The sequence below is a fragment of the Sciurus carolinensis genome, chromosome 18 (assembly GCF_902686445.1).
Source record: "Sciurus carolinensis chromosome 18, mSciCar1.2, whole genome shotgun sequence".
Taxonomy (NCBI): domain Eukaryota; kingdom Metazoa; phylum Chordata; class Mammalia; order Rodentia; family Sciuridae; genus Sciurus; species Sciurus carolinensis.
This window is the reverse complement of record NC_062230.1, coordinates 13,881,628-13,896,894: the sequence shown is the minus strand read 5'-3', so window position 1 is coordinate 13,896,894 and position 15,267 is coordinate 13,881,628. Positions and strand designations below refer to the sequence as shown.

The 15,267-nt window shown below is 50.6% G+C and overlaps 1 protein-coding gene across 3 annotated transcripts in view; it reads right to left on the bottom strand.

Moving 5' to 3' along the window:
- Window positions 1-15,267, bottom strand: part of Iqce (IQ motif containing E) — a 47,308-nt gene that overhangs the window by 8,714 nt on the left and 23,327 nt on the right. For all 3 annotated transcript variants that reach the window (XM_047533181.1, XM_047533183.1, XM_047533182.1), the window contains exons 12-17: window positions 14,914-14,969; window positions 13,712-13,908; window positions 11,859-11,963; window positions 10,085-10,175; window positions 5,058-5,234; window positions 2,974-2,997 (exon numbers count right to left, since the gene is read on the bottom strand). In XM_047533181.1, coding sequence (XP_047389137.1) covers window positions 2,974-2,997; window positions 5,058-5,234; window positions 10,085-10,175; window positions 11,859-11,963; window positions 13,712-13,908; window positions 14,914-14,969 — 650 coding nt within the window. The remainder of the gene's footprint in view (window positions 1-2,973; window positions 2,998-5,057; window positions 5,235-10,084; window positions 10,176-11,858; window positions 11,964-13,711; window positions 13,909-14,913; window positions 14,970-15,267) is intronic.

Genomic DNA, 15,267 nt, shown 5'->3' with positions numbered 1-15,267 from the left:
CAGAGGTTTTGGGAGAGAAGAGGCAGAACTTGAGACAGCACGTGCTCAGCCTCCCGTGGAGTCCCTGGACCATTCACTGGCTCATTCATTAAAAAAGCTCATACTGAATCCTTCCACACTATTTTCAGGGGACATCTAGCATGAGCAAAGCTGTTATCGAGCAAAACCTGTGGTTCAGAACCTCAGCACTGTTCTAGGAACCAGGGGTAGAGTGGTGAAAAGAAAGGAGGGCCAGGGCTGGGCTGTGGCTCAGTGGCAGAGCACCCACCTGGCACACGTGAGGCCCTGGGTTTGATCCTCAGCACCACGTAAAAATGAAATAAAGGTATTGTGTCACCCACAACTGAAAAAATAAATATATAAAACATAAAAAGTAAAAAGAGAGGTGGGTCGTACCTGCAGGAACTTCCATTCTGAGGGAGAGATGAGCAAGCGTCACTGTTACATGCCGGGAGAAGTTAACCCAGGGCATGGGCAGGAGTGAAGGGCCTGGGGACACTGGGGGGCTCTCCGAGGACCTACCATTCTAGCCCAGTCCTGAATAAAGTGAGGGGCAAGACATGTCAGTGCCCGGGGAGCCCCCATGCCAGTGACATGCTGGACTCAAGGTGCGCTGGAGGAACCAGGCTGGAGGGGTGGTGCGTGGTCAGCAGCAGGTTGGTAGGAACAACTCTGGGTTTTTTCTAAGCGTGGTACTAGCTGACATTGACAGCATCTGCCCAGCTGCTGTGACGGGCTGAGCTGGGGGGCGGGAGGGGAAATGAGCAGACTACTGTGACGGGGACGATGGGGTCTGGGCCACAGAGGGAGCTGCAGACCTGGAGAAGAGGCTGATTTTGTTCAAAGGTGGCTCCAGCTTTGGCTGGATTGCCTTTGTCCTAGGCAAGCGGGTATGTGGTGGCATCACATCTGAAGGTGAGCAATGCCAGGGGAAGAGCAGGTGGGGTGAAAAGTAAGGTTTCCACAATAGCATGAGGTGGGGGGCTCTGGAGAGGGACAGGAGCAGGCCAGCTGGTCCTGGGGTGGTGCGGTCTGCTGGCCAGGAGCAGCACTGGGACTCCGCAGGGGTGCTGCACCAGTGCTGGGGAGACCAGTGAGCCCTGGGCTGCCTGCAGAGCAGTGAGGGGTGTGCCCCACCTGCTGCCCTTGGGTGCAGACCTGAGATGAGAAACACCACTGAGAAGAAACCCAAGCACCAAAGGGTTTCCAGGTGGTCAAGTCTCACGTTGCCCTGCAAGACTTCCAGGGAGGTGAGGAGTTGGGGTGAACTGACAAGGGGGCCCTGGGCAGTGCTCGAGGCTACCCGCCTGGGTCACATGTCACGTGCTTTCCTCCAGTCCTAACTGGGGCAGGGGCAAGGACAAAGAAGGCAGGACGAAGACTCAGCAGGGATGGGGTCTGCAGGGAAGCATGACGACCCTGAACCATGGAACAAGGCAGTCCATGCACACAGCAGGGTGTGGCCAGCCAGGAAGGTGGGCGGCCAGCGTGTCAAAGACCACAGGGTAAAGGTGGAGGCAGGGCCTCAGAACTATGGCTACAGTGGGAGTAATAGGAGACAGGAGGCAAGGCCAGACAGTGACATTTGAAATGGACATTGCAGCTGGTTAAGGACAAGGGAATGGTCACGGGTTGGCTGGTCAGGAAGCGAGGCTGGGACCATATGAATAAGCAGGATGAGGATGCAGAGGCCAGGGATTGAGTACTGAGGTGGCACCTGGTGTCCATGGCTGAGGACAAGCACAGTGGTGAGTAGGGGACCTTCCTGAATGTGGAGTGGCAGACCACTCTGGCAGCCCAGCACCGGCTAGCAGGAGGAGCTCATTGCCATAAGGACCTGGACATGAGCTATCCATGTTTCCTCACTGAAGCCTCGGGCTGCCAAAGCCTGCAGCATGCTGGGTCCCCTTGCCCAGGGTGTCTTTACTGCAGATACAACTCCAGAAAGACTGAGAGGCATCCCATGTCATTAGCCACCCGCCACTGAGGCCTGCACTTTGCAGGGTGTAGTCCCGAGTACAGCATTAGCTCTGGTAGAGGTGCATTTCCAGAATGTGGGTCGTGTGCAGTTTTTCTGCACCCCACCCAGGATACCTGCTGGGCTGTATGACAGATCAGCTGAGCTAACAGCGTTTCAGGACAGCAACTTCCTAGGAAGAACAGCTCCAGCCACCAGGCAGAGCTTTGGCTGCTTGCTGGTAGCTAGGCAGCAACAGGGCTCAAAGTCCTTGCCTGGATCACCTCATCTAATGCTCTGGCCCACAGAACAGCAGGAAGAAGCCAGTGGGAAGTCCTGCAGCCAGCTGCCCATCCTCAGTGCTAGAGACTGCAGCCTTCCCCGCAGCCCAGATGGAAAAACACTGCAGCCCCAGAAGGGCAAGAGAGAAGGGTGGAAGGCTGGAGAGGCTTCCAAGACTTGAACAAGGTCAAGGTTTATTTTCCCTAGCACACTACTAGAAATTTAGGGTGGTGGCTCAGACCCTCGCTGCTCTTGCAGGTTCCTAACCCACCTGTCCTGTTGCTGGCCTCCCTCCAGCTTCCTCTCCTGCTGTTAGCTACATGGACATCCAGCTCCTTGTTCCCGCCAGTTCTCCTGCCCAGAATGCCCCTTCTCTCCCTTCCCCTGGGCCCTCCTCACAGGGACCCTCCTGGCCTACAGGACAGCAGCCCTGATCCCTGTACTGTCCCAAGTCCTACGTGCTCATTTGCACGTCTCAGCCGGTCACACTGCTTGACACAGACAGATGATGAGTGAAAGCATCTGAAAGAATAAATTAATGAATGAATTTTAAAAGTGTAAACTTATTCCAATATTTATCCAATGCTTCTATTTCTTAGACATCCTAAGTCTAATGTTGGTTTGGTTTGCTTTCCTGAAAACCAGGATTTAATGATGTGTTTTAAGTATCCCCTTGGTTACCTTGCTCCAAAGCAAAACAGGTTTTTTAAATTGGTGAAATTAACTTTGCTTACCTCATTCAGGACAGCCTTTTTCTTCTGAAATAAAGAAAATTTAAAAAATGAATTAACATGAGAAGGATTAATTCTTTGTAGTAGTTTCCATCCCTGATTTTGCCTCTGCTATGAGTCAATAAGAGCTGGAAAATAGTTGCTTCTGACCCCAATGGCTGACAAGGTGGGTCCCAGCCCTGCAGAGGAAGGTGCGGGAGCCAGATCAAAGGGGCTCCCAGGGCCAATTTCAGGGCAATTTGAATGATGAAAAGGATAATGTCTGTAATTAATTTTAAAAGACTGAGACACAGAGCCAGGAAGAGAGAGAGAGCCACTTGCTCTGTTGGAGTGACTATCAAAACAATGTCTTACTCGGAAACTAGCATTTTCTTAATACTTGAAGGGAAATAACTAGGCATTGCCCTGTCTGCATAGGAGGACCTGGAACAGGTAGAACTCAGAGCAGTGCAGGGGTCCAGCTGCCATCCTGTAGGCCTGGAGGTCCCTGGAAATGGACCAGGGGAAGGGAGATAAGGGGCATCCGGGCAGGAAAGCTGGCAAGAGCCAGGAGCCAGAGGCACTGGGGGCCTGCTCTCATCAAAAAGAAAATGTCTTTTAAAAGAAAGAGAAGGTGGGGGAGGGGACTGCTGGAAACCACACTGAGACCAAACCACCTAACCATGGCTCTGCCCAGTGAGGACCCCAATCCAATCATGCCTGGATCTCAGCTTGGAACTGACAGCTAGGAATGGCATCCTGGGACATTTGGGGAATCTGAACAAAAGTAGAGAGATAGAGAGGGAGAGAGAGAGAGAGAGAGAGAGAGAGAGAGAGGTAGAGAGAGATAGGGGGGTAGTGGTAGAGATAGATAGGTAGATACAGAGGGGTAGCCAAGAGATGATAGAAAATCACTGTTATATTCTTAGGTGCAATAATGGTACTGTGGTTAAGTAGAAAAATGTCCTTCTTAGAAGATATGTGCTGATATTTCATGTCTGAAGCTTTCTTTCAAGTATATTTGGGGAAAATACGATATATATAGAAAAGAAATACAGCGAAGTGTTAACTATCCTTAAATGCAGGTGCTGGAAAGCTGAGTAGATTATACTGTTGAATATGTAAGTTTTTTCCACTTTTCCGTAAATTTTGAAAACTATTAATAATAAAAGTTGCAAAGAAAAAGATTTGAAAGCCTTCAATGGCCTACTAGAGCCAAGGCCTTCTGAGGTGCAGGCAAGGAGAGAAGGCGATTTTTTTGTTCAATTGGGGGGAAAAAGGTGATAACTTATTTTTAACACGAGGTAGATCTTTTAGAGCACTAAGCACCTGAGGACACCACTGCCTTTTGAGAACTAGAGTCTCAGTGGTACATACCCCTGAAGAGCCAGCCAGGCGCTCAGGAGGGAGCCCCTTTCCTCTCTCACCCCACCTCACCTGAGAGGCAGAGGAGTGTTCCGTCCTGTTACCTATGGGCCGCCTGCAGAGCTGCCCATTGATGCGGAGCCTCCATATCCCCTATGAGATGAACCACTCCTCCAGACGCTTCCTCCAGGGAGTCCTGGAAGAGGGCTGGCTGTGGGGGATTTCGATTCTCCACACCTATTTGTGTCAATGAACTGAAGCACTCCTGAGCTCTCTGATGCATGCTCAGGGCTGGCAGGGGTGCATTTCCAGAATGTGGACTGCGTGCCGTCAGTTTTTCTGCAACCCACGCAGGCCATCTGCTGGGTTGTATGATAGATCAGATGAGTTACAGGGTTTTCAGGACCCACTGTTGCCTTGTTTCTGTGTGGCAAACCACAGAACCCTGTTTGCCCTCCAAGGAATAGCCAAGGTGACCTTCCTGGAGACTCCCCTCCCCTTTCGCCCTTCCTTTGCCTCTGTGGCAGGCAGAAGGGCTACTGTCCCCTCCACCAGGACCGGCCACACTGCATGACCCCCCGCTGTTCACAATGGCCTCCCTGCACCTTCCTACCCATCAGTGGCACCGGCCTGGTGCATGGCAGAGGCCAGTGCCCGTTGACTAAACACATGAACAACTGAATGCCTTCTGCAGTTGGACAAATGGCTGGAAGCATGAGCACAAGGCCCTCAGGAAAGCTCACCTTGTGTTTATGGGCCTTCCAGCTGGCCTGCAGCGTCCTGGCGGCGGCCTCTCTCCTTCCGTCAGAGCAGGGGCAGGGGGAGAGGGGCTGGCAGCAGCCCTCCTGCCCAGAATCCAGTTCAGAGTCTTGCTGAGAGTGCCTGTTGCTGGGAGGGGGTGTGCAGAGCTCTCCGGAGGCCTGCAGGAAATGGAAGGTGGACGGGCTGGTGCAGGGAAGATCGTGTCAGGCACCCGGCAGGACATCACCTGGCAGACGGCAGGCCGCACTTATGGATGAGTCTTATTCGTTCTGAGGAGCACCTGTGCCCGCACTGCCCACCACACCCCCGAGACGCCTGGTGAGACGCCTGGTGAGACGCGTGGGCCCTGGGCTCGTCTGGAGGCATCTCGTGGGAGGAGTCTGTCCTGCCACTGCAGCATCTGCAGGGAGCTCACCCACGGCTGCCATGCACTTTCAAATAGTAATCTGTGACTTGAGAATCATCGCTTTTAGGGCTGGGGATGTGACTCGGTGGCGAAATGCTTGTCTAGCACAGGCAAGGCCCTGGGCTTAATATCCAGTACTGGGGGAAAAAATCACCTGTTTTTCTGCAGTCTTTTTTTTTTTGATCTTTTAAAAGTTTAATACTATATTATGAAAAAGGTATTTCTGGGATTAAAGGCAAGATATTTCTAGCAAGGCTTTTGATACAAAGAAACAGGAATCGCTATTGTGACCATTAAAATACCACTGATTTCTACCATGTATGGGTCCAAATTTATTATCCACAAGGATGATTCTCAATAAAAATAAAAATACTGAACTATTTTCCCGACATCAAAAGCTCAGTGGAGGAGCCCATCAGTGCAGGAGGCCCTCACAGAGAGATGCGGAACTGCTGGCCGTGCGTACACAGCTGAGATGCCTGGTGCCCCACCCAGAGCCAGCAGGTCGCTAGAAGCCAGACTTTTACTTTGTGTTATATGATGCCATGACAGTTGGGCCTGCTGACTCTGGAGAGAGGCCACTTGCGAGGGACTTCCCTGTGAGAAACCTTTCATATGCAACTCACCAAGCCCAGCCCACACCCCATCCAGCTCCCTTGTGTGACCCTCACACACCAAGCTAGTGCCCTCTGCCCTCTAGCACCCACCAGAATCGTTCAACCCAGCTAATCCTCACCTGTCCTTGCCTCACCTGGCCCTGCCCACAGCAAAGGCCCTGGGCCACACTCTCCCAGTGTTACTGCTGCCTCCTGCCTGTCCCCTGCATCCCTATGAGTCCTCATGTGGCATGCCTACTCCTGTTTCTAGGAGTGTATGAGGGTGGACTTCTTGTGACAGTCTTCCATGTCTGTGGGTCTCACTGTGCCTGACCAGACAAAATCCCAGTACCGGGCTCTCTGGGTGTGTCCCAGGTTGCCTTGATCCACATGCTGCCACTTAGCTGTAGTGTTCTGAGTTGTCCCCTGCGAAGGGCCTCACAGCTTCCCTTGACCCTTACTCATTTTCAGACCCTCATTCCACTAAAGTGAGGTGCGAGTCAGTCACGTTTCATGCCCATGTGACCAAAAGGTAAATTCTATTGCCTAGAAGATGGAGGAACAATGACTCCAACGACTCTTGGCAGAAGCTAAATCAAAATGAGTTTGATATGTATATAAATTCGGTGAGGCACTGCTTCATTCTAACCTACAATTAACCATCCTCACAGGATGGTTGAGAGTGGACGGCCTTGCTTAGAACAATACTAGTCCTTCCAGTTAATGCCACTTCCCCTCTTCTTTAAAATGGAGTTTTTTCCCCTGACACTGGGGATTGAACCCAGGACATCACACATGCTAGATAAGAACTCTACCACCGAGCTATACCCTCAGCCCCTGTAAAATTTTATTTTGAGGGTGGCCTCAAACTTGGGATCCTCTGGTGTCAGCCTCTCGAGTAGCTGGGATTACAGGCATGCACTGCCACACTTGGCCAAAATGGAAATGTTTTTAGAAGCAGGAAAGAAGCAAAGCTAATTATACTTATTAAGAAAATTTCAGCTAGGTGTGGTAGTGCATGCCTATAATTCCAGTGACTCAGGAGGCTAAGGTAGGAGGATCATGAGTTCAAAGTCAGCCTCAGCAACTTAGTGAGGCCCTGTGTCAAAATAAATTTAAAAAGGGCTGGGATGTGGTCAGTGGTTAAGTGCCCCCCTGGGTTCAATCCCAGGTACAAAAAAAAAAAAAAAAAAAAAAAAAGGAAAGAAAGAAAGAAAGAAAGGAAAATTCAGACAAAAGAAAGGGAAAAGTGCTTATAACCCCACCACAGGGTAAAAGTTAATTTTGGCTTTTTTTTTTTTTTAAAGTAGAAAGGAATCTATATACCTATATATGTATGTATACTTTTTGGGGTGGGGGTTGTTTCCATCAAACAGGCCATAGGCATCTCTCATGTCATAACTGAAGACCCACTTTATTCTTTGTACTGACTGCTCAATCCTGCACCGATGGGGACAAGGACAGCTCATGAGTGAGCCGGACACCGTGCTCTTGAGTTTGCTGCGGCTCCTCACTACTGCAGAATGGACTGCAGCCAGCACCCGTCACCTCCTCTCTGCAGACTACAGTGATGCCTTCTGTGGCCCCAGTCTTGGCGAGGACAATGGGAAGCCTGGGATCCTCAATGTGCTCCTGTCATGTGCAGGGACACAAATCTCAAGGTCATATAAGAAGATGCCAGAGCAAAAACATTGAACGAAATTTTGACACCAAGCAAAATCTCCTAAAGCCTGAGTTGGGAGGAGTACAGTCATAGATTAAGGATGTAATTCCTGGAGAAAAAGAACTTCTCAGCCATCTTACTGATGTGGCCCCTCTGTGCTGAACAGAGTTAAGGGAAAATTTAAATCCTACTTACTGGGAAGCAACAAACAGAGCTCAAAGAAAGGCGGTAGCCCTGGAGCATGAAGCTGGACCCTTCTGTAGTGTCAACACATCAATCAGGAGGGACAAGCCATCTACGCCAGGGTCACCTTTCCTGATTTACCTGTGTCTAGTTACTGTACAGAGAGGAAAATGGTGCCATGATGATCTTCTGTGTTCACTCAAGACACTGATAACACAAGAGCACACACCTGGTTTTCTTCATTTCGAGGATCTACAGAAACCCTGAGCGGGGTGGACAGAGAGGTGTCTTTACACACAAAGCTTTCTTTCCAATCCTGCTGTCTGTGGGAAAGGGGTTCCTCCCTAAGGGCTGTATGATTTTGAATGGAAAGTTAACAGTGGGCAGAAACCGTGGTGTTTCTTTATTGTTGACCACCTCTCTGGGGTCAGGGCTACAGAAGTAGCTAAGTGACAAATCAGTCCTGTAGCCTCCCTGGTCCCTGAGGGCACTTCACTCACAGAAGAGGTGGGTGACACAGATCAGAAGAGGCACTCAAGCCTAGCTTCAAACACTTAATGCCAGAGGTGTGTCGGCCAGTAAGAACAAGGGTCCAGGAAGACACTCGCCAGAGAGAGGCCTGTGTCCCTCGGGGCGGGCAGGGTGGCAGTCAGGTGAGTGGATGAGCCATGAGGGTGCACAGAGTGGCACATTCCCTGGAAATGGGACAGTGACTCTGTGTTACTTAGAACATTATCCAGAGCACTGGGAAACTGCCACAAAAGCACGCCCTTGGGGACAGCACAAAGCCACACGCTCTGTCTGAGCAGCAGCCATGTTTTCACAAAGGACTGAGATGGCCTCTCACTATTCAAGTAGCGCGCACACTGTCAGCAGGGTGTGCCACGGTCACAGTTGCTGCACAGCCTGCCTGGGCCCGGCTGGCACACACACACAAAACCACGGGCTTCCCCGCAGCTGGCAGTAATGTGGTGTGTCTGGATTGTAACTAAAATGTACTGAGCAGCTTCTCCAAACTCCCTTTCAGTTTGCCTTCTGCTCTGGAGCTGGCATTGAATGAAAAGACCCTAAAATTAGAATCCAGCTAAGTAAACCAGCCTTGGAAGAGGAAAGTTGGTCCAGATCAAAACAAAACAAAAGCCCCTTTATGTTCCACAACCAGCAGGCGACAGTCCTACCGGCCCATCCTCCCCGGAGGCCAAGGGAACCACCACCTGTCAGCCTGTTGCAGCCGACACTGGTCCTTCTGCAGTGGGCTCTGCTGCATTTCAGGCCCTGCTCAGGTCTATGGCAGGCAGAAGGGTCACAGGAAGGGACTGCAGAAGAGGCTGCCAGGGGCTTGCCTCGATCTCCAACCTGGGCTTGTTCTGGACCTTTCTAAACCACAACAGTTTTATCCACCACACATTCATGTGATGGGCCCTACAGGGCAAACGGTGGCCTCAGGAAGGCCACAGGATTTTAACACCTAAATTGTTCTCTTTGTACTGAGTCAGACCACACCTGCCATTTCAAGAATCTATTCACTGGGAAAAGATTCACAAGGAAGTGTTCTCTAGCTGCCAGAGGTAGAAGTGCAGGCAGCATGAGGCCAACAGGGAGAGTCGCCTTGCTGACCCCCGGGGCAGGGAAGGGTAAGTGACCCTCACATGCCTGCTTCAGCCACAGCTGCCTCCTGCACATCCATCTAAATAAACAAGGAGAGGCAGTGGCCAGGTCCTCACCACCCTGTCACTCAGTACCACATGGGCCAGAGTTCAGGGACAGGCAGGGAAGAGGCCTGGCCTCCCCCAGAGAGTGTGGCATGATTTGGACTTGCCTCTTTGGGTATCCAGCCCTTTTAGGGCCTCTGCAGCCTCCTCGATACAGTAGGAGAGCCCGTGTTGCAGAGCTGAACTTGCCTCATGCTTGAGGTCTGGGAAGACCTCTCACCAGCCTAAATGTCCAAGACCCAACCCCAGTCTGAGAGGTCAACCCACTGACCAGGGTCAATCCATAGCCCCTAATTTCCATACACACCACCCACACCACAGACACTGACTGTGCTAACAGGAATGGGACTGTCAACACTACATTCAGAAAAAGCTCTGGGTGTGAGGGTAAGCATGCGTGTCGCATGTCAGCAGAGTCCCATGTGCCTAACAGGAGATGAAACCATACCTCATGAATCACCTCCATGGGAGCGCTGGGCTTCTCTTTCCTAGTTTCTTCCAGCTCTTGACACTTGTTGGTGAGTGTTTGAATTTCTTCTCTAAAGTGGAAAGGGAGAAGAGGACATCTCATCAGTCACTATGTGAGGAAGGGCCACTGCACAATGCAGCAGGAAGTTCTATGCAGAGATGGATGCTAGGGAGGCTGCAGAGAGCCGGCAGCCACCTCCCTGATGGCACCAGAAGCCCCACTGCAGGACACGGCTTTCCAATGTGTCTCCCCAAGCCGGGAGCCTTGTAAGGCTGGGGCTGGGATCTCCAGGGTCAGCGCGAATCATCGTCAGAACTCAAAGTAGTCTGTGCACACAGCATGTGCAAGGCTCCTGGGTTCGATCCCCGGCACCACAGGGAAAATAAAGCAAATAGAAGTCACAGCGAGGATGATGAACAGGAAGGTATAGTGTGGAATTTTGAATAAACCATGTGAATACGTCCTTACTACAGATGCTAAAGTAAGAACAACTTGCTTCTGTGCACCTGCCTTTTCCAATTTAACTTTGGCTTCTGCCAAACTGAGGTACATTTTTTTGTGAAAAGAAAATGTTTTATTTATTTATTGCTTCAGTAATTTGTACCTTACTAGTTATCTTCAGTGTTGAACCTTTCTGTTCAGACTTCTAATCTAATTTTCTTATATTTTAAAAATTGAGCTCTTTGCTTCTTGGTTGCCATTTCCTGAGCTGCTTTCCTCCATGATTGATGTTCTGCCTCACCTCGGGCAAATGGAGTTGCTCATCTGTGGACTGGGCCCTCTGAAACCTGTCTGCCAAGGAAGGTTCTGATAATCAGCACTGGAGAATACTGACACCCCTCACCATCATGAGGACATCAGATCAGTCCAGACGGAGACGCGCAGAGTACAGTCTGTATCTGGGAAGTTGGTTTCAGAATCCCAGGAGACCAAAATCCACAGATGCTCAAGTCCCTTAAATAAAATGGCAATGTTTGCACATAATCTATGCACATCCTCCTGTATGCTTTCAATCATCTCTAGATCAGTTGCAATAATAAGTAAATATTCTGTAAAAAATTGAGATAAAATTTGCAATATAAAATTCATCATTTTAAAGTGTACAATTAGGTGGTTTTTAGGATGCTCACAATGACAGAAAACCATCACACTAATTCTAGAATACTCCCAGCACCTGCAGAAGGACCCCATGCTCTCAGTGGTCACTCCCTATTCCCTTCTGCCCAGCTCATGCAATCCCCTCTGTTCTGTCTCTGGGAGCTGCTGGTCTGACATTTCATGTAGATGGATGGCACTGCTGTGGCCTGTGTCTGGCCTGTGTCAAGGTCCCTCTGTGCTGCAGTGTGCAGTGCTTCCTTCCTGGCTACTCCTATGTGTGGTTTGCTCTTGGGCTGCCCATCTAGCAAGAGCTGGTGCTGGTGTGCGTGGCTGCTTCCTGGTTCTGGTGACAGTGCTATTATGAAGCAGACTGGGAGGCAACTCCCTGCATCAGCAGCCACATGTGGGTCAGAGTGTGAAGTGGTGGCCCGTTCAGAAGGGACAGAAGTGGCAGAGCCATGATGCTACAGAGGTAGCACTGATGGAGAGCCTCCTCCCAGAGTTTGGGTTTCTATTCCAAAAGCAAAAGAACACCTAGAAATATCTCAGGGAGAAGTGTGGCCTTTGTAAAACCTTCCTGAGGCTGTGCTGAGCACCCATTGGGAAAGGCTGGCATGCAGAAGTATGTGGGTCCTCTTTGAAATGTGACACCTACCGCAAAGCCTGCTCATGCTCTTGCCTCTCCTGCTTGCCTTCCCTCGCACTCTCCAGCTCCTTCTCCAAGTCGGCCTTTACCTGCAGCAGCTGCTTCACTTCAACACTGAACAACAGAACCAGAGACATTTCCACCCTCATTAAAACTATCAAGGCCATCAGGGCAGGGGGATGGCCTCCTTCCTCAGGACAGTGGACCAGGGTGGTAGGGTCAGGAAAGGCCCTTGGTTCTAATGACATGGTGCCAAGAGCAGCTCTGAGGGGCCTGATTGGGCACACAGATACCACCATGCATGAGGGACTGTCAGGGGCTGGGGAGACATGGGAGTAAAAGCAGATAAAGTCCTGAGAGAGACACCACAGGACAGTCATGGAACACAGTCACACATGCAGTATCCCCTCGCTCACACCACAGGGACAGGTCTGAGCTGGGGAGGGACCTGCCTTGGCCTAGACCAGGTCCTGCCCACACTGAGCCTGAGGACAGAAATGCCCAGGTAACTCCACTGAGTTTCCTTGTGACCTGTGTGGCATGGCAGCCACAAACTAGATTCTAGAATAAGACTTCTGCCTGAACCTCAGATCCACTGCTTACTGTCTGTGTGACTTAACCTCTCAGGGTTTCCAGGTTGAGATGCTCAAAAATTGCAAGAGAGTGCCAGTCACCTGCTAAGTGTGCAGTAGAGTGTCTGTCACATGATCAGGGCTCAGTAAGTGGTAGCTATGATGTTACTCAATAGCATAATAGATAACACCAGAGATTATTTACCTTCTAAAATGACCAGTTTAATGTAAAGAACTTTTCATGAAATACTAATTTTTTTTTTTTTTGTACTAGGGATTGAACCCAGGGGTGCTCTACTGCTGAGTTACATTCCCGGTTCTTTTTATTTTTTAATTTAACTCTTGCTAAGTTTCTTAGGGTCTCACTAAATTTCTGAGGCTGGCTTTGAACTTGCAATTCTCCTGCCTCAGCCTCCCCAGTCTCTGAGGTTATAGGCACACGCCACTGTGCTTGGCTATGAAATAGTAATTCTTACAATGAACCTATCAATCACATGAATGCACCATGAGGCCACTGCTCAGGTGGAAGGAGTGGACTACAAGGGATTCCTTCCACCATAACAGAAGGTGACTGAGCACTCAGTGATCCCGGAGGCCACTGGGAGATTCTTCCCTGACTCCACTGTGCACCTGGATCTCTAGATGCATGCAATCAGAGGGTCTGGCAGCACCTGAGGCCTCGATCTCCAGTGAGCTCCCAGGGGATGCAGATGCTCCTGGCTCCACAGACCCCTGTAAGTTGCAAGGTCACTGCAGTCTCGCAAACCTGAGATAAACATCTCAGAAGATGGGTGGGTGAACTCACTCATGACAACTGAGACCAGAGAAGCCACAAGTGAGCAACAGGGAGACGGACGCCTAATGCACACTGGGTGGACACAGACCACGAAACTATGGTGAGACTTTGTCTCCCAACTGCTTTCCTAGGGTTGCACTGACATTTTGTAGGACTTACGTCTCGTCTGATAGACAGATCATGTGCCATAAACATGTTACTGAATTTTAAAACCATTCTGCCTAAGATGTAATTGATTCCTGTCCAGGGAACAATTTGGGAATTCCTCTGGAATTCAGCTTAAAGAGACTCCTGCAACACTCTTCCCCAGCCTCCCTCTTTTAATGTAGCATCAAAATGTCTTCTTTTCACTACCCAATAGGTTTTTATTTTCTAATCCAAATATAAGAAGTCTAGAGTCCTACACAGTATTTACACAACAACTCTGAGCTGAGCATTTCTCCAAATTCATGACAGCATCTCGGCTGAGGAACAATGGCCCCGTGGGAACCTACTCTTTTTCCAGCAGCTGTGCCTGCAGTGCACTCCGCTCTGCCTTCAAGCTCTTCACTGTCCCTCGGAGGCGCTCCTGCTCCTCCGGCCGGTCCCGAGGGTGCTTGTGTGCTGCACTGTTGGAGGCAGAGTGGGCCAGGGGAGTCGGCCTGTGGGATTCTGAGCTGTGCGGTTTTGTGCTCTCCATTGAGCTTATTTTCTGGAGGCAAAACAGGCATTTATTAGATGTTATTGCTTTTGCTTTCCAGTTAAGAAGCCCAGGAGACAGACGGCAAGCCACGGGGCCTAGTCTCCAGCATGTGGGAGAAGCTTTGCTGCGTGACCCGAGTCAGCCAGTCTACTGGACCCCACAATTCCTGGCAGTATGAAATCGGAAGTGGGTGAAACTGACCAACGGGGGCCCTGGACTAAGAGCCACTAGTACGACAGGAAGAGGGCACGAGGCACATGGTAGGTCCCTGTGCTCGCTTCCCTAGACTTCCTGAATTTCCAACCCTTATGCTTCCAACCTTGAACTGCTGCGGTTCTGCCAGGAAAATGACCCTAAGCATGGTGTGTACACTTCCGCGCTGCCTGACACCCAGCTGGTAGGGCCCTCCATGCCTTCCGCACCTGCTCGCGCTGCCTGCATTTCCCAACAGCTTTACTGGTAAATACCCACAACATATAGAAGCTTCTTACATTTCCTATTTTGTGAATATGTGAACTTGTTTGTAAACACTCCCCTCAGGGTTTGCTCTGCTTTGCCAAACAACAGCGAGAGCTCGAGCTCAGTGTTCTGGAAGGACCAGTTCCACAGGATCCGAGGTGCCCACGTGAGGTGTGAGGAAATGTTAACTGCCTAAATTTTCTGGTCAGCAGAGAGTGGATGAACAGTTTTCTGCAAATTCAAAAACTACACACATGGAAAGAAGTCTGATGAGTGGCTAGTAGTGGAAACCCTTGAAATGCACGTGCTAGGCTGGGCGGTGGGGGCCTCCAGGGTCAAGTGCTCAGTTCTGCAGCCACGCAGAGTCTGATGACATCGCTTGGCCATCTAAATGTGAATGACACAACTCGGGCCTTGCCCTGAGTCCACACTGTGCTGACTGCTGGACGGTCACCACTCCCTTGCTCAGTGTTAGCCTGTGTCCCCCAGAGTTGCCCCGCTGCTCCTCAGGCACAGACAAGTCCTGAGAAAGGGGGTGCCAGGACGCCCACTCACCTTTTCCAGCTCCGCAATGCGTCTCAGCAGCCGAGGCTTGCTCCAGTCCACGTACCCTACAGGAAGCAATGGGTTTGTGCCAAGACCTTCCCGGTACCCTTTGGCCCAACCACCCACCAGCAAAGCCTGGGTGGTCCTTGCCACCCAAGGGGTTCCTTCAGCTCTGGATGACTTCTGTTGCCTTTGGCTGCTAAGAGTCAGTGACACCACATCTCCAGTATCTCAGTGAGATGTCCTTTCCTGATCTACCGGAGTCAGTTCTGACCTCACTGGTCCACTGAGATGGTCTAATGGACCCCAGGTTATTCTTAGTCCTCCTCCCACTTGTTTCACGCCGCCTCTGGGCCTGGCTTC